The sequence below is a fragment of the Lampetra fluviatilis genome, chromosome 29, assembly GCF_964198595.1.
Source record: "Lampetra fluviatilis chromosome 29, kcLamFluv1.1, whole genome shotgun sequence".
NCBI lineage: Eukaryota > Metazoa > Chordata > Hyperoartia > Petromyzontiformes > Petromyzontidae > Lampetra > Lampetra fluviatilis.
In genome coordinates, this window is record NC_136303.1 from 325,829 (window position 1) to 351,809 (window position 25,981).

Genomic DNA, 25,981 nt, shown 5'->3' on the forward strand with positions numbered 1-25,981 from the left:
GCGGATCCAAAAGCGCAGAGCATCGCCTGTGACGTAGCACAGGGTCACACGCACCTCCACCAATCAGGGGCTCGCTGCGACGCGTGCACGCGCCGCGGCCTTCACTGCACTGGGGGACACGGACAGACGCCTCGGCGATGAACTGTCAGCTCGTCGTGTCCACGCCATTATTATTTACATGGCCAGTGAGAGTGGATTACTCAATAATCACACTCATGTCCAGTGGTTATCGCATCATTCACTGTTTATTGGCCCCACAGAGAAACTGAAACCCCTAAAGGCACGACGACCCCACGTGGTCACCGACGAGGGACGCCCGCGGGACAACTCGCCACTCGACCGCCTCCAACTCCCCGTGGCGCTGCACCAGCGCCCCCCCGTGGCCACGGCTGGGTGGTGGGGAGGCTCCTGATGTGGCGTGACACACGTGCTGGGTGTCATTGCCTTCGCTCAAGCACACAGACGCACCGCACCACGCCGAACAGGACACGCACCACATGTCGCCATCACTTCCTTCCTTCTGCCAGTCTCCGCAGCTGTCGCACGGTCGACAGCGACCTAGCAAGGTACCGCGCTTACAGTCCCATCGAATGAGGTGAAATATTTTAATAAAAATCACAGCAATACTCAACAAGACATTTCCGTAGTCACCGGACCCGCGCGGGGTAGCGCCCCCTACCGGCCAGGGTCGCGTTCTCCCCGGCGCAGGTGGCCAGGAAAGGCCGAGGGCTGCACAGGCCGCGTCCGGTGGCCTCGTCTCCCACCCTCGGCACGGCTCCTGCCGCCTGAGTTCGACCCCAACCCCGGCGTCTCCCACCCTCGGCACGACCCCAACCCCCGCGTCTCCCACCCTCGGCACGACCCCAACCCCCGCGTCTCCCACCCTCGGCACGACCCCAACCCCCGCGTCTCCCACCCTCGCCATGGCTCTGCTCCGCTGGGCGGGCTGCTGGACCTGCGGCCTTGTGGCGAGCAGCGTCGGCCCGGGGTTCGGTGAGTGCCAAGGCCCCGCGCAGTGGCCGAGGTCACCCATCGTGGTGGATGAAGCTGCCTTCATTTGCAGCGGCACAACGGCAACAACACCCTCAACGCATTCACCAATGACACCGCGGCTGTATCATGGCATATACTGTACTGTGTGTATACAGTAATGGGCGACGTTTCGGGCGACGGCTCTGCGCGTGAGTGTGTTGTTTGGCTGGGTGTGATTCACGGTTTGCATACTCACACCGTGTCATTTGTAAGTTCTACACGTGCGTGCGATGCGTGCCTGTACACGCACGCACGTGTCATTGGTCACCTCGTGGTGCCCTTATAAAACTCAACGTTTAACCTACTCACGCCGGCTTGTGCCCGCCCTCACAGTCGGGAATACACCACGCCGCCGTTGACCCTGGCCATTGACCGAGCAACCCAACGTTCCTACCAGCTCCCTCCGCAGGAATGTGTTACTTTTCCGGCGTGCACTATTCTGTGCATCACTTACATGTTTCCGTACTGTGTTTATGCTGTGGTCTGCCACAGTTGCTATTTAAAAGTACGATGTTGGCCCTCAGTAAGTTCAAAGGTTATCCTCCACCCGTGATCAGGATCTCCAGAGTTCGGATCTCTGCACCCATGCCTTTCGGGGGCTCTAAGGGTCAAGTTTTGCTGCCATTCACCTCATGCACGTGAACCAATCCCATCGCTCCATCTCCACCCTGTGGCTGTCATATTCGATAATAATGGTCTTTACCATTTATAAATGTAACGCAAGATGGTAATTTGCATCGTCCTGGAGAATATAAGTAGCAAAATGAACAGACAATAACACATGCCTCACACATCGGAACCTGTTACGTAAAAAGAAAAATTAACACATCCCATCAGTTCTAGATTTGAAGCTTTCGTGACTGCAAGGATTCATACTCTTTGTTCTTTGGTAAAGTCACGTGGGTAAAACAATCAATAAAATAAATGAAAACAACTAAATTAAATCACGACGTTTCGGAGGCAACACAAGCTTCCTTCATCAGGTGTAAACATCCCATGAGGCTCGTGGCCTTCTGGATGCACACACATATGGAGGAACAGGTACACGAAGGAGGCATTTTATCTGCTTGTTTAAATGTGATGTCTCCTTTCACCCTCCATCAGCATGCCCAGTGAGGAGGGCTGCTCCTGCCCTGGGCCCGTGGGCCCCGTTCGCGTCGCAAGCGGCGACCTCCCGCTACAGGACACGCCAGGCCCCGCAGGCCCCGCACGCCCAGGATTCGGCAGGAGCAGCGGGCGGCACTCGGCAACGCGCAGAGGGGGGAGGTGGAGAGGGGAGGCTCACGGCAGCGGAACTCCTGGAGAAGATGAGGTCTCGGGGAGATGCAAAGCCAGCTCGTGGCAGCCGGAGTCGCACCAAGCATCAGGTTTCCATTTCACTGTTTGTGTCTTTCTATGATAGATTAGCTAAAGGGTTATAATTAAAGAGGAATGAATAACTGGCTGCAAAACAACCGTCCATCACAATGTTTTCGTCGATAAATTGACTTAATGAACTATTGGATAGACACTAATATGACTTGTACAGTCATTATCACCCTCGATCAATCCACTGTTGAATGAAGGCCTCCCAAAGCACCACCCTTTCATGTAGCAATTCATCTGGCACCTGCACACGAGCTGATTGCATCACTGTGGTCCGTGGGCCCAGTGCAGTTGCACTGCCTGCATACTCGAGCTACACCACTGTCCTCCTAACTCCAACTCTAACAACAGCAGATTGTTGGTAGATCACTAACAAGAAGACTACCCGACAGCCTCGCCTTGAGCGGATGCACATCATGTCAATGTGTGCTTTCCCTGCTATTTCCTCCCACCCTCCTCATTGCTGAGCAGGCTGCAGACCCCGATGACCCCGTGAAGAGGCAGGCGCAGCACTTGAAGAAGCAGACGACCTTACTGCAGCACGTACATCCCACGGTGCTGGCAAAAGCACTGCTCAAGAATGTGATCCACCAGCAGGTGGGTGAGGGTGGATGGCATCTGCTTCTTCACCACCTCTTTCATCATTATCGAAATTACTTTTTATATTTTTACTGTGCTTCGTGTGTCATTACATCTCAATACATATGCTATTTTTTTTACATTTGAACCAAAAAACCACTGATCTATAAACACAATAACAAACCAAATCTACTGTACAAATAAACATACACTCGCTCACCGGTGGTCTGTCATCTCCTTATCACTCCGCTGTTGCTACTACCATAGTTACTGTTCCCATTAACTTCCTTCGTTGGTTCCTTCACCCATATTGAGGACTGTCTACCAGACAGACTGTTTCTCTCATAGACGCTGTTCAGCCACCATACTGGACGACAAAACACTTCTCTGTCTGCTTCTTTCCTCGCACTGCACCACATCGGAATTCCCTTCCATCGTCTCTCTCCCAAGTTCTTACAACCTTGCTCATTTCAAGAAACGTAATAATTAATTATAATTATCCATCAATTACACCTTCTGTTCGTTGCTTGCCACTTTATGTTTTGGGCCTTTGAGCCTGTATTCAACACAAGCTGAAATGCCCAAAATAAGTATGAATTATTAATCTGTGTATTCATTCAATGCACACGGCTAATTGTTCATAGCTAATTTTAAAGCTGCAACTAATTAGTTTGATCTGTAATTGATCCAAGCTCGTCGATGCAGCGATGGTCTGGCAGACCGTCCTTTTAACCTCGGTACCATTTAGCAAAGGCACACTCGACAGTTGTGATGTTGATGCAGGGCACCTGAAGGACTTTGCTGTCTGTTCGTGAACCTGAGAGTGCTCTCAGAGATGTGCAGCTGCGACAAGTAGATACATAGGATGGTCTGAGGTGTGTTGGTTAGTATTTTGGCCAGAGTGCTCCACCATTAGATGTGTGTCGGGGGCGTGTTGGCTAGGGGCCAGAGTGCACCGTGACGAGAGAACACGGTTTAGCACTTAAGTTACTTGCCCGTCGTCTGTTCATATAACCGAGAAGTTGAAATGGGCATAAATTATTTAATGGTCATTAATTATTTTCGAGTTTTTCTGTTATATTTCACCATTGTGCAATTCAGGATTGTACAATTTACTTCCGAGACCAGTTGCTATCCCAGTGCTCAGGTCGATAACATATTTGAACTAATTATTTATTTGCTAATGTTCTTGGCTTTATATTACGTGTAGTTACACCATCAAATGTTATAATTACTGGGTTGCATTACTTTTATGTAGCGATGCATTTGTAACATCAGTCATGATGAGTTCACTGCAGCATGAAGGACTCCCACATTTTCCTCAAATCTAATGATCTGCCTAGCACCTGCACATGACCTAGTTTCATTGCTCCATCTGCTTGGTGAACGTCCTCTCATATCCATTCCCATTCCTTGGTCGCCATTGTCTTTATTCTTCGGCCATCATTCTTTCCAGCAATGTGTCCTGCCCATACCCTGATTGTTGTGCCACGTTCTCTGCTTTGTTATCATTCTGTTCCTAATAATCTTTCATTGTTGTGTCTATATTCCTCTCTGCAAGGGAATGAAAATGCAATGATGCAATTATTTGTTTTCAAATCTGTTCATTGAATCGCCGTTGACCGGCCGGTTACCTTTAACGATGAACCTCTCACGCCGCCACCCCTCAGCGGGAGCTGATCGTTGTCAACAAACCGTACGGCATCCCCGTGCACGGAGGTCCCGGGGTGGGCGGCAACAACGTGGCGGCCGTGCTGCCCGTGCTGGAGCAGCTGTTAGATGGTCACCCCTCTCGCCACCGTCACCGCCGCAAAAACACCACGGCCGGCGACGACGCCACCGCATCAAAACTCTACCTGTGCCACCGGCTGGACCGCGACACGACGGGAGCGCTGGTGTTGGCCCGGAACGCCGAGGCAGCCGACGCCGTGGCCTCGCTGCTCAGGGAGCGGCGCGCCGAGCGCACCTACTGGGCCGTAACGGTGGGGGTGCCGCAGCCCGCCCGGGGCGTCGTAGACCTGCCCGTGGGCGAGCGCAAGCACGAGGGGCCCGACGGAGTCACCTACCGCATGGCCGTCATGCCGAGGTTCCACTACGTCGACGCCAGCAATGCCCTCGTGAGAAGTGAGTACTCGTCTTCTCTCTTTTTGTCATTCGTTACATAGAGACACGGGTGGGGAACGTTCGGAAACTAGTCATATTATGTAGGGCTGGCCCCGCTGAGGTACAAAAAACCAGGACACATGTACATATAAATTTAACACTACCAGAAGAAGGGATAACTACATGTAAATGCTTTGTGTTCAGTGGTATTTTATTACACAACTTACAGAAACCGGGGCATTTAATTTCTTGAGAAGATTTACAGATCTCGCCACCTGTACCCATGTGTGTCTTTATGTATTTCACCCCCTGTACCCATGTGTATATGTGTACGCGCGTGCATCTCTCGGCCTGTACCCGTGTGTGTTTGTGTGCGTCTCTCAGGGCGACTGCCACGGGGAGCCCGGACGGCCGTGACGCAGTACCGCGTGTTGGCGGAGGGCGCGGGAGGCCGCAGTGCGCTGGTGGAGCTGAGACCTCTCACGGGACACAAGCACCAGCTACGTGTGCACCTGGCGCTCGGGCTCGGCACCCCGGCGCTCGGAGACCACAAGTACTCGCCAAGGCGCCAGGGCCAGGGACTCGTGCCGCAGCGGCTGTCGCCAGCACTTCTGCGCAAGCTCGGACTCGCGTGAGGATCACCTCTTGATTCACCACCACACAGATTCGATTCGCGGTCACCATTCAGGGGCTGCGAATTGACTCCAGAATCAAGTCGTTTGTTTTTATCGTGAAACCCTCCATCACCCAACATAGGCAAGCAAATTCAAGTGCCGCTTGTCCAAGCGTTTAATATTCCGATTATCTTTTCAGCCCACTGGTAAGTTGAAGAACAATTCGCGCCACCAAATTCAGCAATTGGATATCTTCTTACTGACCCCTTCCTCACCGCGCATCTCCCTCCGTCTCCTCTCCGCGTGTCGCAGGAGGAGTGGGCAGGAGCGGCCGGCGGCAGGAGCCGCGCGCCGCGTGCCCCTGCACCTCCACGCGTGCCGCCTGGTGCTGCCGGGCCTGGGCCACGGCAGAGATCCCCTCGTGGTTCAGTGCCGCCCCCCGAAGCTCTTCATGCAGAGCCTCAAGAAGCTGGGCATCCAGCTCCCTGAGGCGGAGGAACAGGAGGAGACCTCCCAGTAGGGCCCCCCCCCCACAGTGCCCTCAGCACAAGTGGAGATACTGATGTCAGCTTGGGGTGGTGCATCCAGTTCCTAGCGCTCCGTACAGAATTACAGAGTAAAGCAGTCAGGATGGTGGATGATCCAGCACCTACTGGTTCACTCTGTTCACTCTTACTGCAGTCTCTCTGCTATTGCTACTAGCCTCATCCTATTGTCGTATATTCCACTCAGTGATTCCTCCACCCATGCTGAGGACTAAAAGGTTGTATTTTGTTTTACACACACTGTGTTCACCACATAGCAGGTAATAATAATAACACACCAACCCGCTCACCCACACAGCAATTCACCCTCCCATAGGCTCTTTTCCCAAGTTCTTACAATCTTGCCCAGTTAAATAAACGTATTAAACCTTATCTATTATACCTTCAAATTGTGCTATCAGTTGTGGGACGCGTGGAGTTTTCGACCTTTGGGCCTGCGCTCGGCCACCGTGACTAAAACATCGTCCTGCCTGCATGGTCAAGTTGTGATCTCTTGCCAGGTGGTCGGGTGACTTGGGGGCCAGGGCGTGGCATCGGTAGTAGGGTGCGGAATGTTACATTCTTCTCAGTTGACTGGTGTAATGAGGACGAGTCCTCCACAAGAGCCAGCCAGCAGCTAAACAAACAGTCGTCATTATGGTTGCGGTGGCCGGATGGGTCAGAGGTCAGCACTGAGCCAGCAAACCCAAGAGCCTGGGTTCAAATCCACGATTTCAGCTGCCTGGAATGAAACCGATTTCTCAGGTGTAGCAAGTTGATATTATCAGCCCCATTAACCAATGATTTATACAGTCCCATTTGAAAAACATATTGGCTGAATTTCTGCTATGGAAATTGTAAAATAAATCTCTCATTTAACAATCATTTCCCAGGAGCAGAGTGTGAAAAAAGGGTGCCTCCTCGTGTGTGGATACCAGGGTCTTAAGGGGATCTTGAAAGTATGCCGAGCAAATGTTTTTTAACCCATTCTCTTGAACTGGGTGACGCACTGCTCACTGTGAAAATTCCAAGCGGATATTCCGCCCCATGACATGCTGCCCGTAGCACATTTGTAATTATATTGCGAAGAATAGACTTGTGCGTTCTGTTCATGGCGTCGTCGTGTTTACTATGCAAAAAATAAAACTTTATACTTGAAGCTCGTGAACGGCTGTGTTTGGAGTTGTTTGATGGAGTCTGTGGGAACTGAAGTTGATTCAGGTCCCTCCACGATTGGAAAAATACATTCATGTGGTGTGCAAAAGGCCCATTGCCCGAAACGTCACCTGATACTTTCCTTTTAAGGCCACACTGGTATTGACAAATGTGTTGAGTTTTCTTTTGGTTGGAGCGATGGCACCGCGTGTGGTGACTATCAGTCGTCAGCCATAATCTATCCACTGCTGGATGAACATTATTCGTAGGCGTGTCAAGGCTCTGCACTGAAATTGCGTTTTCCACATCTGAATATTTGTATCTGTAAATGGATCAACTATAAGTTGATCCCTCAACCTGACCCAAGGCCGACTGCAATCAGTGACATCTCTCCGGGAGGAATCCGATGGGCTTTGAAGCTCTTTCACAGATTTCCAGTGGGGGCGGGTTAGAACTTCACAACAACAACACTACAGACAACAACACTACAAACACAACAACAACAACACTACATACACAACAACAACACTTCAAACACTACATACACAACAACAACACTACATAAACAACAACACTACAAACACTACATACACAACAACAACACTACAGACAACAACACTACATACACAACAACAACACTACAGACACAACAACAACACTTCAAACACTACATACACAACAACAACACTTCAAACACTACATACACAACAACAACACTACATAAACAACAACACTACAAACACTACATACACAACAACAACAACACTACAGACACAACAACACTTCAAACACTACATACACAACAACAACAACACTACATACACAACAACAACAACACTGCAAACACTACATACACTACAAACACACGCAAGGTAAACATCACGTAAAGATGCTGTACTAGTAACGAATTGACATGTTCTGTTTACGTGACAAACCTTACCAATTGGCTGTATCGGGTGGTGGCGGGATTAACGACACGTTTATATTTACGCAATCTCACCCCAATAAAAAACCTCTTATGGGTGATGATATTGGTCCAGAAAGCCGGCCACGTGTTTAACTTAAGAATGCAGTCTACACAAATACTGCTACACAGTTTACTTTATCTTACTAGGTAAGGCCCACTGGATAATATTCCCCCCTTTAGCTTTTTTCGCACTTTAATTGCCAACACCGAGGGATGAGGAGGAGGGGGGAGTGAGCAAATGTTCACTGCGTGAACTCTACGGAGTCGCTGCGCTGGAAAGTAAAACGCCACTTTAATAATTAAATAAGTCGCCGCGAGAGCCGCCGAGGCGCCGTAGCGGTGACGTAGCGGTGACGCGTCACTCACCGCGCCGGCCGCGTCCCTTCCTCGCCGTAGCTGCTGCAGCTGCTGGTGGTGCTGGTGGTGGTTGTTGTGGTGGTGCTGGTGGTGGTGCTGGTAGTTGTTGTGCTGGTGGTGGTGCTGGTGGTTGTTGTGGTGGTGCTGGTGGTGGTGGTGGTTGTTGTGGTGGTTGTTGTGGTGGTGGTGGTGGTTGTTCTGGTGGTGGTGGTTGTTGTGGTGGTGGTGGTTGTTGTGGTGGTGCTGGTGGTTGTTGTTGTGGTGGTGGTGCTGCTGGTGGTGCTGCTGGTGGTGCTGCTGCTGCTGGTGGTGCTGCTGGTGGTTGTTGTTGTGGTGGTGGTGGTGGTGCTGCTGGTGGTGGTGGTGCTGGTGGTGGTGGTGCTGGTGGTGGTGCTGGTGGTGCTGCTGGTGGTTGTTGTTGTGGTGGTGGTGCTGCTGGTGGTGGTGCTGCTGGTGGTTGTTGTTGTGGTGGTGGTGGTGCTGGTGGTTGTTGTTGTGGTGGTGGTGCTGCTGGTGGTGCTGGTGGTGGTGGTGGTGGTGCTGGTGGTGGTGGTGCTGCAGCAGCTGCTGGTTGTGGTGGTGGTGGAGGTGCTGCTGGTGGTGCTGCTGGTGGTGGTGCTGGTGGTGGTGGAGGTGCTGGTGGTGGTGCTGGTGGTGGTGGAGGTGCTGGTGGTGGTGCTGGTGGTGGTGCTGGTGGTGGTGGTTGGAGTCGTCCGAGTCGTTAATGGAGTAAAGTTGGCCCGATCAAGTTTGACGCTCGACGCCTAAATAATCGATGGTACATCAAGGCGACCCTCCCCCGTCTGCAAGCAGAGAGCGAGAGAGCGAGCGAGGCAGAGAGACGGATGCGGGGCTCGGGCCGTGGCGACTCGGGAGGGGATCGGGGTCCCTGGTCCCCTTCCCTCCTCCCTCGTCCCGAGGTCATCGGTTCCCTCCCGACTGGGAGCCACCACCACCAGCAGAGTCTCTGCTTCCCTATCCCCTCTCTAGAATCAGGATCCATGTCTCTGCTTCCCTATCCCCTCTCTAGAATCAGGATCCATGTTGCTCTACTACCTACCCCGACTCGGGGTCCCCTCTCTCCTAGGACCCCGGTCAGGGACTTGCCTCACCCTAACCTCGTGGCATTGGCCCCTCTCTCCCAAGACATGTGTTCCTTATCCCCTTTCTCTGGGTTCCCAATCCCCTCTCTCAGTATACACAAATACGACTACTCTCTCCTGCTACCCCGGTCTCTAATACAGTACCGGGCTCTCTGCTCCCCTATCCCAACCCCTGCCCTTTAACCCCCTCTCTATGGTCTCCTGATTGCCTCTCTGCCTTCTCAGAGGCAATTAGCAGAGGACAGTATAGGAATGGATTCTTGAATCTGTCTGTGTGGAGCTCTGAGTGTTTCCCCCTTGTTGTTGTGCGTGGTGGGTGTTTCTCTTGGGCCCCAGTTTCCGCACACATGTCACGTTTAAAGGAATTGGCTGCACATCTGGACAGGGCTTGAAGGGCGATCAATCTACAGACAGGTAGTGAGTGATGGGGCCTGCGGGGCTAGGTGGTGGTCAGTAGAGGGCAGTCCAGCAAAGCACGTGTGTACTGTACAGTACTTCTATGCTTCCACGTCTGTGATGTTGTTGCAATGACCACCGTGGTAAAGTATGGTCACGTGTAACTGGCCAAAGGTTCCCAGGAAGCATTGTGTCATGTGAATGACTCTTGTGACCCCTCTTTCCCTCAAATGGTCATTGGGTAATTTTGTATTTGCGCCAACCTCGTAGCGCAAGGCTGTCGTGATGGTGCTACGTTACGCAGCCGGCCAGTAGGGGACACAGGTGAATTGACACGTACATTGACACATGGCCCACTTGAATAAATGTCACGTTATCTTTAACAGCCACTGCAGAGCAGACGACGCGTGGTATTGTGATTACGACACCTGCCGCATTAACCAAGGTGGCCTCTGGCCTCGAACCGCAAACCTCGGCGACGGGCGGCAAACACGCTCCCGCTCGGCCTTGTCACCGTCCATTCTTGTGTTCTCAGGTTCCAAGTACCTCGCTCCTGGCTCCGAGGGGACCCTGAGGGACCCCGGGAACCCTGTTGACGGGCGGTGGAGGTGGTGGAGCCGAGAGGACGATGCACAGCTCGCTGGAGTTTGAGACGGAGCCGGTGCGCAAGTCGCCCATGATTCACGGCAAGGAGCAGACACGAGCCTCCATGATGCAGATGGTGAGGGCTGCCTTCCTCACACCCCTGCATGCGTCTACATGGCCACTGTGCATGAGAATGGGGACTTCAATTTATCGTGATCATCATCTCTGAAATTCACAGCGCCTTGCGCCATTCTCACCTCAATCCTTCCAGTGCCCTGCTGCAGTCCAGCCAAGGGGATACCCATTGTGCTGCACCATATGTCACATCTTCAGTCCCACTGCACCAGCCAATCACCTTCCAGGAAGATGACACCCATGCAACGTGTTAACCATTATGTCATTATTCGGTGCACTTGAGCCAGTGTGTTAATGTTGTAAATGTCAATAACGTTAATGCGATTGACTTTATTGATCATTAATGTAATTGATTATGAAATGTTATTGGTTACGGTCGAATTGTGAGCCATCAGGACCGCTCTTAAAATGTATCGTAACTTTCCGACGCCCATTGTAGTCGCTCATTTACTTGGAGTCATGAAAAAATCTTGTCTTGAACCAAATGTAAGACATTGCTACGATGTTGTCAGTCAATACGTACCCTGGCCCCTGGTCTCTTGTGTGCAGGCTTCCATGGGCAGCCACTCTCCCAGCAGCCCGCTGTCCCCGCTGGCCGAGGTGGCAGGTGCCGCCCCCCCCCTGCTCGCCGTGCTGGAGCCGGGGGGGGACGCCGACCTCCCAGGGGGCCTCTCCCTCTTCCCCAGCCTTGACAGTGTGGCCGGCATGGCTGCCTCACACGAGCACGCCGACGGGTATGTGAGAGGGGGTCACAAGCTGCCCTACAGACACCCAGCTTGGCTCACAGACACCCGGCTTGGCTCACAGGCGCCTGGCCACACCTGTCTCGGTCCGCTACACTCAACCCGTAAGGCAGCACATAACCTGGCTAATCAGACCGCCCTTTGTGTGGTACGATGATGGCAGGGACCCTCCAAATGATCCGCCCGAGAAGACCAACATGACGTGGCTAGATGCGGCACAGGTGAGCGAGCAGCAGACCTCGTCCGTGACACCTCACGGTCGGCCTCCATTCCACCCACCTCAGTCCAGCTGCTGGGAACCCAGCAACACAACACAGGCACGGAAGCCACAATCTGATGCCACGTGGCAACCATCACCTGGCTGAACTAATCCTCACAATTCAAAGTCACTGTTTAGCATCATTGTGGTGAATATGAGCAACTAAATATGCAGACAATTCGTCTTTTTCATATTCTGGTATCGACATACAGTATCTAATCAGAAAAACTGTCAAAACCACTCCAGAGTTTGCTGTTCTTGAGCCAATGCTGTTTTAAAAATGCACACCCAGAAGGTCATGCGGGTGATGGGTTGTGTCAGTAATGCTTATCTGTTTTGTTAATCTTAACATAGACTTGTGAGCTGCTATGCATCCTGAAATATCCAAGAATAACACTTCACACCATTGAGCGTGGAAGCTCAGCCTCACGTGTATGGGACCGCAATTGCCTTGAATTTTTGGAGACTTACTTTTGATGTTCGTGTAAAGTGTGTTTGTTCAACACACTTTACACTTGTGTGTTTATGTGTGTGTGTGCACTGTGCAAAGAACTTGGCGACACAGATTCGATTCCCACTCAAGGCCAACTCCAGTGACGAATGTTTGAACTGTCCTGGGTTTCCCCTATATCGACTCAGCCTCAAATGAGTACGTGGTGTGATGTGTAAACATCGCCACTGGGGAGACAAAGGCGGTCGGGCATGGTGCTGGCCACCCACCCCCTCGTGAACCGTTTTAGCCTTCATAGGTTCTACATGCAAACAGCACTTGCCCCAACAGTCTTTTAAGGCTATACGGTGGATCTTTGTCTTTGTTTGTACAGCTGGTGCTGGAAGAGGCTGGGAAGCCTCTGCACATCAAGGAAATCAAGCAGCGCGTGCTGGAGGCCGGCCTTGTGCAGTCCAGGTCTCACCACACCGATGCATCACAGCACAGCCACACATAGCAGCGCTGGTTCAGCCAACACGGCACGGCCACACAAATGTGTCTGTCTGTCTGGCCGTCTAAAATACAAACATATGCTCGTTAATTCGACTGTCTTTGTTTCACCCTCATTGCTACAGCTCAAAGTCAAGCCTGGAGGCAGTGATGTATAGAGAGGTGAGGAACACGCATGGTGGTTTTGGAAGTGGTGATCATTGCCGTCGGACATCTTTTACCTCTTTTCCACTGCAGAGCCCGACCCGTGCCGATAACGTCGCGTGCATTGAACTAGTCGCGTCGCATTTAGATGACGTGGTGGTGACGCTGCGTCCTCACAGTGTCCTGCTTGACGTCACATGCAATGAATGCGTCGTTGACCCCGCGCCTGGCCCAGCTTGGCTCCCAAACCGCACGATGAGGCCAGAGTTTCCATTGTTTCTGGCTCAGTTTGGAAAATTGGGGAAAAACACCAACCCCGTTCACTGAGGGCCCGGCGCTAGTGTGGCTCAGATGTGCTTGTGGACAAGGAGCCTTTGTTTCCCGCTGCCCGCAATGCTTGGTGAGCACCCCCTGTCTTCGCATGTCATCAAATTCCAGACACAGAAGGGAAGTCGAAGGTTCAAGCGGATCGAGAACAGGAACGGGGTCTTTGCGCTACTGGTGAGAACTGCTGCATAAAACCAGCACTGCTATCTTGTTATCGTTACACCTTTTTAGCTGTTTCAGGAAGGTTTTGCCAAGTTTTCACAGTAGCGGGAAATGATTGCCACGGTGTTTAATCCCAATTAAGTAATTACTCATTTATATTATAACTTATCATCATCAGTGGTGGAAATAGACCCGAATACGATGGTACACCGTACAGGCACTTCTCATTACATCAAAAACATATGCAAACTTTTCAGATTTGTTTTAATCGTATGCTGTTATGTTTTCTGAAAGTGAGAAAAGCAGTCAACATGGACGATAATTCACTAGCCTTTTGCCCGTCCAAGGACGGGTGTATTGCAGGAAATCTGAAACTTGCAAGCGAAAAGCAGAGCGCGACGTGATATTCACTGCATTAATGCGCGTGCAATTTGTAAGGGCACGGTGACACAGACCTATTTCATTTTAAATGTCTCAACAGCGTTGCAGAGATCGCGTGACGTGAGGGTTCTGCCTTTGTAGTGAGGACTGTCAGTTGACGCCGAGGAGGGGGGAGGAGGCGCCTCGGCCCCCCATGTGGAGTGACGTCACCCGCTCATTATTATTAATGAGGGGGGCTGGTCGACGTGGAGTGACGTCACTTGCGCATGATTATTAGTGAGGGGGGGAGTACTCCATATTGAGTGACGTCACTCGCTCATGATTGTGAATGAGGAGGGGTGGGGGGGGGTGTCCATGTGGAGGACGTCACCTGCTCAATAATATTAATGAGGGGGGCTGGTCGATGTGGAGTGACGTCACGAGCGTTAAGGACAGACATTCATGGGTGATTATAGTCGGTATACCAAGAACATAGAGTTACATTTTGACCATCGATCATCATTTATTATTGATACAAAATATTTGGTGGTGATAATGCATTGGCAGTGGTGCACACGCACAATTAACAACTCAACACAGCCGTCAATAACACTGGCCTTGAAAGGAAAAGTTTCCAATCGGTGATGTTTCAGGTAACAGGCCAGAGAGAGTGCATGAGGAGGGCTGGATGACCTAATATAATCTATAGAGTCACAGACAAACCGTTCTATAATCAAACGTGTATGACAAAATGAACTAATTTATAAGAAAGTGCAATTATTAAATATTGCTGGCACATTGCATTTTATGTCCAATTTAAAAACATCAGGAAACATTCTCAAATGTCAATCAGGCAGCCATGGTAGGGAGTCTCCAACACCTTCTCCACTCTGCCTCTCTGGCCTATGAAGAAGGCCGTTGCCTGCGTCGTACCGTACCCCGGCGTGAATGTGCAACCGCCCCAGACGCAAGCCGAGCGGCAGCAGCAGCTCCTGCACTGCTACTCCGCCACCGCCGCCACGAGCGCCGGCAGGGCCTTCGCCCTTCCCTCGCACCGCGCCTCGTCCCCCTCCACGGCGCCGGCCCGCCTGGCCCAAGCCTCGCCGGCACCCAACCCCCGCGGGGCGCCGTCCCCATCGGCCTCCGCGTCGGCGTGCGTGACCGGCGGCGCCGGCGCAGTGGCGGTCTCGTCGTCCTCTCCTCGCGTGGCGCTGTCTCCCGGCCGAGGCCTGGGCGGGCCGCCCCCCCTGGGCGGCGCGCGGGCTCCGCCGGGGGGAGGGAGCGGAGGGGGCGCGGGGCTGGGGGCCGGCGCGGCGGCGTCTCGGCGCAGCAAGGCGCGCCGGCTGGCGCGACGGAACGCCGTGAGCGAGCGCTACCGCATCAAGTACCAGCGCCTACGCCGCCTCGTGCGCACCACCATCTTCGTGAGTTGCTTGGCCCGGGATAAACGAATGCCGGCGCCGGGCACCAGATCGGTGTTCGACCTGTATCTTAACTCGCTTTACAGGCACGTCGGGTATGTTTAATTCACGTGGGTGGGGTGGGAGTAAGGTAAACTCATGTTGTGTGTCCGGGCTCGTGGGGAGGAGCGGTGTGTATGTTTGTGTGCATGCTTGTGTGGGAAGGTGGTAGTGTAGTGGTTTGCACGGTATGCTGCTAACCCCGCAACCCAAGTTCAATTTCCGACCGTCACCAGTGACTAATATCTAAACTAGTCCTCGGTCCAATCTCGGAAAATCTGGTGCAGGGTGTAAACATCAGCATTGGAAGACAAAGGCAGCTGAGCGTGGTGCTGGCCACAACACCACCACGTCTACTGTGCCGGCCTTCGTAGGCGCTCATTGACAGTACTGGCGCCAATGGCTTGTGGGCACTACATGGGGCGATCTTTGTGCGCTTGTGTAGGAGAACGCGGCACTGTGTGACGAACTGGCGCGGGTGGAGGGATGCCTCGCTGGAGCCAAGGAGCAGAGGAGGTGCCGCTCGTGCCCACACACGCACACATCACTCGGCGCCAGCTGATCGGCCCAGGCACACACGTGGGCAGCAGTTGCATGAGCGAGTTTCAGCCGCAACGCGTTCACCGCACGTTGCAGAGGTTCACTGTTCAAATCCAGCAGGCCACCCTGGTAGTTACCGTGGTGTTTATCCACCATTTACGAAACGTCGACGTTCCTGGGACACCATTGTAAATGAGTCGGCCATTGTGTGGCGGCGTCCTGGTCCAAATTTTCAAATCTTAGCCGCCAATTACTCAATTGGGAATACACAAATCAGCAATTATTGCTCCCTACCAGACAGCGCTGCCTTTTCCCCACACGTAGACTTTGCATGCGGGTCAACCTCGCACATTACTGTTCAGTTTTGCAGAACTGTAAACGGGTGTTGCAGGTGGTGTGGCATTGTCGGGAAGGATACTTAAGTTTTCAAATCATGATTATCAGATCATTTGAGCATTGAGGCAGTTGTGCTGGTCTTCCGTTTACAGCCCTGAGCCAGTGGTGGAAATTACACATTCCTATGGTGGGGGCGAGTCTTTCCATACAAAAGTCACTGTTGATTTCCCCACAAGGTGGTGCTCTTATCGATCCTGGAGAGATGATGAGCCCAGTCAAATCCCCAAGCAGGAATTGAACTTGCTACCTTCCTACTGCAAGCCGCTCACTCTGCCACCGCTCTACTGCAGCTAGTCACAATTGTTCATCGACTGAAATTGATTCTTACGCTCAGAATAAATGAAGAGATGTGTGAGTGTAAGGGTGAATAATGTATTATTAATGCACATGGTGTCATGTTAAAAGTACATTTAGTCAAGCGAAGCAAACAAAACACAGTGGGAGTGGTGGTGCAGTGGGAGTGGTGGTGCGGTGGGAGTGGTGGTGTACTGTTAAATTGCAGCTCATGGCCAACATCAGTGACTAATATCTGAACCAGCCTTAAATAAGGTTCAGTGTGGAAAACCTCATTCGATGTGTCAAACAGAATTTGGAGACAAAGGCCGCCAGGCATGGTGCTGGCCACCCACCCGGTATTTCCCATGTCAGCCTTAATAGTTGCTCGCTAACAGCACTTTAACCCACGGCTACCTGGGGCATCTTTGTCTTTGTGAGTTTAGGGTGCTGCTGAAGCGCTTCCTGCAGTACCAGGCTCTGTATGAGGGCACCGACCCCGCAGCCTCGGCCTCCCCCACTGGGGTCACAGTGGGGGGCCTCGGGGCAGCCCCCCAATCTGCTCACTCGCCCCCCACGACCGCCGGGCTTCCCCCAAGTGTCGCTACGACGGCAGCAGTCGCCCCGGCGCTGGATGACCCCCCCGCGAAGAAACCCAAGCGGGTGAAGAAGGAGCGGACGAAGGAGAGGAGCAGGGAGGATGACGAGAAGGGTGAGCGTCCACTCGGCTCTTCATCCAAGATTAATCCTCTGCCTCCCAAGCCACGTGTGTCATTGGGGTTGTGTGATGATACTTCACCACACTGGTCGGGGTGTGTCTGCGAAGTGGGGTGATTGACACACGACCAGTTGAGATATCACTTTGCACTGATGTCAGATGTGACCAGGAATCGAAATTAGGTCGCCAGGTTTCGCAGAACGGTCAGAAATCCACTGCACCACCGATCCACCCCGAAACACCTCGTGCCGAGGAGATGGCTGGATACGGCCCGCGGCCTTGTTTTACATGGCCCGTGGCCACAAGAGACCTACCCCTTTTCTAAAGGGCCCACAAGCGATGTTGATCCAACGCTGCGAGCGTCTTATCGAGTGCTGGACAGGAATATTTTCAGACCTGGCAACGCAGTGTTTGTAAAGTTCACGCTGCACTCAGTCCTGGTTGCCACTGCAAGGACATGTTACAGGGACAAGTGAGTGAGGTGTGTTTGTTAATGTGTGGTTAACCACCAGAGGTAATTGCAAGTTCTATTTGCCCCATAGTAAGAAATCACAGCCTACACCTGTCATCGTGTAATTTTCAGCGAGCGAGCTGTCTGGTAACGGACCTTGAGAATGCTTGATCATTATTAGCATTGTCATTATTTCGTGTTATGTATCATAGAGTCTTGCCTCAAACTAAGACCTATATCTAGGAGAGAGTGGGCTTCCCTATAAACATCAGCATTGGTTTAAGTGAGCCTGACTGCTGGGGAGGCACTGAACGTCGAAACGGTGCAGAATTGTGCTTGTGTTGAACCATTGCTGCTGAAATGATGCACTCCGAGGAGGGAGTGTGGCTTATAGGTTGTTTCAGAATGTTTTTATTCCGCACCTCTGATTAGCATGGTTGGCTACGTACAATGCGAAAGAAGTTTACCATGCATATGTAGAGAGATTGATATATACGAAGGAGACGTGGCTTGCTTATTTTGTAAAAAAAATTTTGTGCCTGACCCTGGGGCGGGGGGGGGGGCGGTTTGATGCAATCTGCTGGCTGCACGGGGCCTGAAGGCCTCCGGGAGGGCGGCACGGAGGCCGGTGGAGCGGAGGTTTGCGTGGTGGCCGAGGCGAAGCCTTGCCAACTCTTGAGTTCAAAACAAACGTGACTTGTCATGGGTAGAAGAGAATCCCACGAGACCTGAAGAGTGGAGAGCTACATGTGAATTCATTGTGTTGGGCGGTGGATCATTATTATTGTGCAACTTACAAACAACTGGAGCTTTGAATGTCCTGGGAATACTGACATACTCCAGCTGCCTCAAAAATAGAACAATGCTTGGAAAACCAGGACGGGTGGTAACCGTGTCTCCCCTCTGCGTCTCTCTCATTGCGGCGGCCGTGATTCAGGCTCGAAGGGGAAGGCCTCGAAGCGGAGGAAGGGCGGCGAGGGCCCCACGCGCCGCCTCGTGCAGCCGATCCCGCTCGACCAAATGGGCCGGCCAATCTTCCCCATCGCGCTCGGAGACCTGACCATCTACAGCCTCGGAGAGGTGCGGCTGCCCGCAAGGCCACGTGGCTCACTTACGCCTACATTGCTTTGTTTTCTGGCTGTGCCGCATGTTGCTCGGCACGGGTGTCCGACGTTTTGTGCCACGTGCTTCGAGCTGCAAAGCCGAAGAAGCTCCCAGCACGTGTAGCGCACCGTCGGACATCGTGCCGAGTTAAACGCGGCACAACCCTCAAGCACGTCGGAAACTTACGCAACGCAACCGACAGTAGAACTGTTTCCAGCTGCATGCACTCGGATTGGAACAATTCAACAAGTGACGTTGACTTTATTTACGTAACTTTGTCCACAATTGTGCCCTGATTATGCTCGCATAGTCCAATCAGAAGTCCCGCAGAGCTGAGTGTTAAAAGAACGGCAGGCAGCAGCGAATACTCCAGAGCTTCCTCTTCTTCAAGCGAACTCCGTTCAAGACAGTAGCGGGCAGCACTATTCCACCAGCCCTGCCACGCAGTCATGTTCGTCATGTGACACTCATTACTTGAAATCACACAGATGGAATGTACACGAATGAAGTGGAGAACCAAATTTATTGTGATGGGTTTTTTGGGCAGCCATTGTTGACCTGGCTGTAGTGTTACTGTAGTGCTGTTTTGGCGAATGTTGTTCGTGTAATGTGTTTTTTTTATATATATATAGTGTTATTGTCGTGTCAGCAGAGTATTATTGTATTATTGGCGAATGTTATTAGCGTAGTGTTAAACCAGCATAGTGTTGGTCTAGTGCAGCGTTAGCTCGCGTTCTTAGCCTCGTATAATACCAGCAGAGTGTTGAGTGCAGCGATAGCTTGCGTAGTGTTGTTACATTGCCGGCGGGTTGGATTGTCGTGGTCGTGGACCTGCGTCTCCGTCGTGCTTGTAGATCGTCACAGACCGGCCGGGCTTCCACGACGAGAGCCACATCTACCCCGTGGGCTTCTGCAGCACGCGGACGGCGGGCAGCCTGCGCCACTGTGAGCTCACCTGCCTCTACACCTGCCAGATCAAGGACGGGGGCTTCGGGCCCCAGGTGAGGTGCACGCCGGCTTCTAAAGGGAGAGAGGCAAAAATGTTAACATTTAAGGTTTTATAACTCCGCGCCGCACAGCTTTCTTATATTCAGAGGAAACGACAGAGAAGCGTGAAGGCAGTCAGAACCCGGCGCCACGAAATATGTTGTGGCCCAAAAATCTTTGGCCAACTGTTGTCCGTGTGGGAGGAAACCGCAGTATCCGGAGAAAACCCACAGACTCTTGTGAAAGAGGGAACACTCAATCCCCATGCAATGGAAACAGAGATGACGCTACCTCCTGTACCATCACCTCCTGGTGAGCCATTGTTAGCTCGCGTTGTTAGCTTCGTCTTCTCTCCCGGTGACCCAGAGGTGGCGACTTTGTAAAGCGCCCTGCGGAGCCTTGACGAACAAGGATATTGTGACTGGTTATTCTGGTTGCTGCGGTTACTGTGGTTGTTGTGTGGGATGCACGTGCATGCTGACGTGTGTGGGTCGTGCCCCCCCCTGCTACCACCCCCCCATCGCCGGGCCGGCGTTAGTTCGAGATAGTGCCGGAGGACGACCCCCAAAACCCGATCGTGGCGTCGTCGGCGTCGGCGTGCTACGCGAACCTGATGAGAGCCACACTCGCCGCACGGTGACGATCACACGCACGCTCACCACACTTGTGTGCGTCAGTGAACACACACGCAACGAAGATTCCCCAAATATCCTGAACAGACTGTTGGGGCAAGTGCTGTTTGTGAGTAGAACCTATGAAGGTCGGCACGGCACACGAGGGGTGGGTGGCCAGCAACACTCCTGGCCACCTTTGTCTTCCCAGTGGCGATGTTTGCACACTGCACGGGGTACACATTTGAGGCTTAGTCAACCTAGGGGAGGCCCAGGACGGGCTCAGATAATCATCACTCGGGTTGGCTGTGAGCGGGAATCGACCTCGTATTGTGCTAACCACTACACTCCCCACTCACACACACTCGCTTACACACTCATGAACACTCACACGCTCATTTATGCATTCACTCGCACATACGAATGCCCGCTCACGCACATGCTGCCCCCTGGTCACGCGGCACGGAGCCCCTGCCCTCTCCTGCCATCTCACACCTGCCGTCCTTCACCCGTGCTCCCTGGGACAGAGGGAAGTCCGTTCCGGCCGTGAGCTCCTCCGGGCCGGAGTTCTTTGGCTTCTCTCACCCGTCCGTGCAGCACCTCATCCAGAGCTGCCCCGGCGCACGCAAGTGCAGCAGGTCAGAGGGATCGATCCCGCCCCCTCGCTCGCCGCTCCATTCCTCGTCTCGGCCACTTCCGAGTCTTTCCGCAGCGCGTCCTGCGCAAGCCCACTTAGCGTTGCTTGACTGACCGGTGCGGTGAGGTACGGTCATATATCTTTTCTCCCCCGGTGGTGGTGGTGCAACGTGAAATGCGGATCTGCGTGCCGCGGTAAACGCGTGCCCTGCTAGAGATGTGCCGAGACTCACGTGGATCAAGTCGGTGATGGAGAAACTTTGCAATCGGTAATGGTGACAGAACAAGTGAGAGAAAGTTGATACGGTGCCTAGGTTCATCATAATGGTCATGATTTGTTTTTGGTGGAGCCGTCCACATTTACGTCGAGGCTTTTCAGAACACTTTACATTTCATTGCAACACATTTTTAAAAGGGCATCCCCCTAGTGGCAGCTATCCCTGTATGCCACAAGGTGACTCAGAACCTGACTTGCAAACGGCCATTAGTCTGCCAGTAGGGGCCATGATTACCACCTGGAATCCCAGTTGAGTGAATTGTTAACACGTTAAACAACAGCTGGGTATATATATATATTGCCGCTCTAGCCATTATATCCTGAATTCATTCAGAGCTGGTTCTGGTAGCCTTTGTTCACATTATGATTTGTATCAAATGGAATGCTGTGATGTGGGGTGGAGTGGTGGCGCAGTAGTTAGCACAGCTAACCCAGCGACCAGAGTTCCACCGCATTTTGTGTCCGACGTTGCTTCCCCGAGGTCAGGCGTCGGCAACCTGCTGCTCCGGAGACGCATGCGGCGCTTCGTGACGAGACCATCTTCTCGTTTTCACACGGTGCATTGCGGCTATTGAAATATGGAGTTGTTTCTGAATTCGAAAAAAATGTATCTTGTTGATATTTGTATTGCCGACCCCTGCCCGAGGTCAATATAGTCTGGTGCGGTGTGTAAACATCAGCACTTTGGGAGACAAGGACAGTTGGGCATGGTGCTGGCCACCCACACACGCGTCTGCAGTGCCAGCCCTCGGCTGCTCACTAACAGCACTTGCCCCAACAGTGTGTTAAGGTTGTACGGGGGTCTTTGTCTTCATGGCGTGTCAACGCAGCTATAAGTGGGTGCGGTTCGAGGTGTGTCGGTCGAGCCCGGGGGCTCGGAGCTCTGGAAGCAGCCGCCCGGCGGGGGGCATGCGGACCTTGGGGGTCCCCCCCCCACAGGAGAGGGAGGAGGGGGAGATCACCACTCCTGGTGAGCGCCCACGCATGAACCCCCCACACCACCACGACAAACGCACAAACACACCCCCCCCCCACTCATCTGCAGTCGTGTTAATTCTGCTCTCTGGACTCTTCTCGCTCCAGCGAGCCACATGAGGGCTGGGCTGTGCTCTACAAATTACCGCTAAAATTAGTCCACTGATCGGGTAACGATCCAATCGAGTAATCGAAGCGGTGATGCGCGCACACACGCACACACACACGCACAAACACACGCACGCACACACACATACACACGAGTGGCCCGGCCAGCCCGGGGAGAAATGGTCTTGATTGGGCACGGGGTGGGGGAGCACTCATCAATAAGGTTGAGGAGCACTGCCCTGGACCGAGATCTCTGATGTCGGCCTATCCCCGTCCATTCCCCCGGCACCACCTGCTGCTGCTGCTGCTGCTGCTGCTGCTCAGTGGGTGCGAGCATGCGGCTTCACGTGAGCGCAGAGGACTCCATCAGCAGCCTGCGCTCGCTGCTGGCCACGGCGGGACACAGCACGGCCCTGCTGTGTAGTAAGCCATCTCACTCGCGCACTCGCACTCACACTCGCCCAGCTCACACACACTCGCCCATTCATACTCACACTCAAACCCACTCATACATGTGAACTCACTGACTCACCCATCTCACTCACGCACACGCACTCACACTCGCCCGGCTCACACACACACACACACTCGCCCATTCATACTCTCGCATACACGCACTCGCACTCAAACCCACTCACACACGTGAACTCGCTGATTCACCCATCTCACTCGCATGCGCTCGCTGATCTCGCTCACACATGCTGTAAGCGAGCACCTCCGAAGGCTCCCATGGCACACGATGCGGTGAGTGGCCAACACCATGTCCAGCAGCCTTGGTCTCCCCAGTGCTGATATTTTACACACCAAATCAGGCTCTCATTTATGGAGGAGTTGACCGGTTAAGATATTCGACGCTGGTGTTGGCCATGAGCGGGAATCGATGTCAAGTTCTGAGTACGGTGTATGCATCCGCTCCTGTATACACGCGGTGCATACACACGTACACACATATCACCATCATCATTATCAGCTATGTTCTTTCTTCCCGCTGCTGCACATGAGCCGATCTCATTGCTGCACCTCCCACCTTCGTCATCCTCTTGCGTGCAATCCATGCCCTGCCCGACACTCCCTTTCCTTGTCACTGTAATTCCTGATTTGTGTAAATTGTTCTCCAATCCATGTTCCTCAGGAAATTTAATTCCAAACATGCATTTATCTGTGGTCCATTGAGCACTGTTCAGTGTTTGTTTCAAGTTCTTTGAGTAGTGTCTGGGTCTCAAATCCATGTGTCATAGTGGGTAACGTGCACGGTGCACCAATTGAAAATGTTCCTCTTTTGGCAAATTGTTATGTTGATTTAACTCTCAAGTTCAATATTCACACGTGTAAATAAGTACACACACATGCAACTCCGATCATCGGGTTCGTAATGCAGTGTGCTAACCACTACTGCCGCTTCCCACCTACCACTCACCAAATTCAAAGATGCACTTTTCCAAATCCTCTGGCACCACAACACACTCGCACACAGTTGGACCCAGCCACCACACATCCCTGCACACGGGAAGTGTAAATATTCACACCCCCCCCCCCGCCGTGTCACCCCTCCCCCAGTGACTCCCTCGAGCCAGCCCCCCCCCTCCCCCCAGCGCCACCCTCCCTCCTCCTCCCCTCGGGTCTTCACTCCGGCTAAGCCCAGCGAGTGAGCGGTCACCACGACGATGGTGAGTGGGTGACATCAACGCCCGCCTCGTCTGGACCCTCCTCCTCCTCACCTTGAGACTGGGGACGCATTTTTGTCAGAGGACTCGCTCACCCGGGAGACGCACCCACTCGCCGTCTCACCTGGGGGAGACGCACCCACTCGCTGTCTCCAGTCGGGACCGAGAGGTGCGCAGCCAGGCTCGGGTTCCTCGTACGCCAGAGGAAACGGAGGACCCCGGCCTTCATACGTCTCTGAATAGTGGCGCAGGACGAGACGCTGGTGCATGCGCGCAGTGGGGTGCCAGGACAGGGTCGTGGCTTGGGGGGCGGCGAGCGAGCGGAGGCCACCGTGGCAGGCGGTTGACCTGAGGCCTATGTTTCCCATAGCTCTGTAATGATTACTATGCTCATGTACCCAGGAATGCCTTGGGAGGAGGGTCCTGCCATGTTGTTGAGTGGGGGCGACGTTGCTATTTAAACCCATTTGAAGTTCATTTTTCAGCAATGGGATGTTTGCCCAATACGAGTTACATTCCAAGTTTTTTAGTTTGTATTTCAGTATTGTATTGTGTGCTTTGATGTACTTTAAGTATCCACAGATTACTTTAAGGTTCACTTCACGTAATCCTGCCACGAGTATTACAATCATTGCGACTTTACAACTGATCTGGTGAGCATACAACGCACGTGCTACCAGTTGCAACAAAATAGTGAATGAACGATGAAACTAACCACATAGCTGCCGTGCACTAACTTCAGGAGTTGATTTGGAAAGCACTAATTTAATGGGTAACACCTATCACGATGTTACAAAAATATGTAATCAGGATATTTATTTTTAAAGGAAATAGTGGTAGTCACATTGGAATGAGGATGCAGTTATCGTGGATCTTATATCGTACGATGTGTCAAAGTATCGCCACATGGAAACCCTAGCAAGTAAGCATACTTGTGTGCACAACGCTATGCAGCCAGCAACAAACGGCACTATCGAAGTTGCAATCGGTGAAGTTCGCATGTTTCTTGAATTGAGCAAGATTATTATAATGATCAGGAGCTTCAGAAAGATACGATGGCAGGGAATTCCAAAGTGGAGCAGCGCAAGGCAAGAAGCGGCGAGAGAAGCGTGACCGGCGGTGCGGGGAGCGAGTTGCTGTCGGCGGCAGTGGGGTGGGTAGGTGAGCACAGTGCGTGGGGGATTCACCAGCCCGTCTAAGTAGACCCAGCCCCCCTCGACTTGGGAGGAGGAATCACGGAGTGAACAGTACCCTGGTGTTCACGGGAACAGTGAGGTGCACACACAGAGACCACACCTGTGTGCGTGTCAACGCTGCTTGCGATGTCACGTGTCCAGTCATGGCGCGGTAAAGACTGCGAGATGGGGCCGTGGGCGGCTCCAACACCCGACCTCACACCACACTCAGATCAGACCACATTGATTTCCGCTCCTGGCCAACACCGGTGACGATTTTATGAATCGGTCCTGGGCCACCCTTAGGTCGACTTGGCCTCAAATGGGTACCTGCTGCAGTGTGTAAACATTGCCACTGGGGAGACGAAGGCGGACGGGTGTGGTGGTGGTCACCCACCCGTTTGTGTGCCGTGCCAGCCTTTGTAAGGTGCTCGCTAACAGCACTTGCCCCAAGTCTGTTAAAGGCGACACGGGGTGGGAGGGGGGGGGTCTTGTCTCACAGTGCCAGTGGTTTGTTGTGAGCTCGGATATAAAATAAAATAACATGGTTACATTCGGTTATAATATAGATTTTTTTTGTCAGGTGAAAAACACTTCATTTTTTTTGTTCCTGGGTAATAAATGTTATTTCCTAATTGCTTATGCCTCAAAACTACAGAAAATGGCTATTATCCCCACAAATTTTGCTTTTGTGCCTAGAGCAGTGATATTTTGAAATTTACCTATTTTCCAGAACATTCCAGACAGATATTCTTA

At 52.6% G+C, this 25,981-nt stretch overlaps 2 protein-coding genes across 2 annotated transcripts; both read left to right on the forward strand.

Annotated features, from left to right (window-relative positions):
• The first annotated feature begins 438 nt into the window (after window positions 1-438).
• RPUSD4 (RNA pseudouridine synthase D4) lies at window positions 439-7,376 on the forward strand. Its single transcript, XM_078869908.1, has 6 exons — window positions 439-993; window positions 2,137-2,399; window positions 2,869-2,994; window positions 4,647-5,100; window positions 5,464-5,710; window positions 6,006-7,376. The coding sequence occupies exons 1-6, from the start codon at window positions 924-926 to the stop codon at window positions 6,211-6,213; spliced, it is 1,368 nt and encodes a 455-aa protein (XP_078726034.1). The 5' UTR covers window positions 439-923; the 3' UTR covers window positions 6,214-7,376.
• Window positions 7,377-9,295: 1,919 nt separating this feature from the next.
• On the forward strand, window positions 9,296-25,712 carry TBRG1 (transforming growth factor beta regulator 1). The gene is made up of 17 exons (XM_078869884.1): window positions 9,296-9,474; window positions 10,731-10,916; window positions 11,465-11,649; window positions 11,822-11,879; window positions 12,742-12,824; window positions 12,983-13,019; window positions 13,440-13,502; window positions 14,816-15,274; window positions 15,756-15,826; window positions 16,966-17,231; window positions 18,626-18,768; window positions 19,647-19,793; window positions 20,318-20,415; window positions 20,918-21,028; window positions 22,134-22,273; window positions 22,711-22,809; window positions 23,944-25,712. Exons 2-17 carry the CDS (start codon window positions 10,824-10,826, stop codon window positions 24,033-24,035), a joined length of 2,145 nt encoding a protein of 714 aa, XP_078726010.1. The 5' UTR covers window positions 9,296-9,474; window positions 10,731-10,823; the 3' UTR covers window positions 24,036-25,712.
• Window positions 25,713-25,981: the final 269 nt, after the last annotated feature.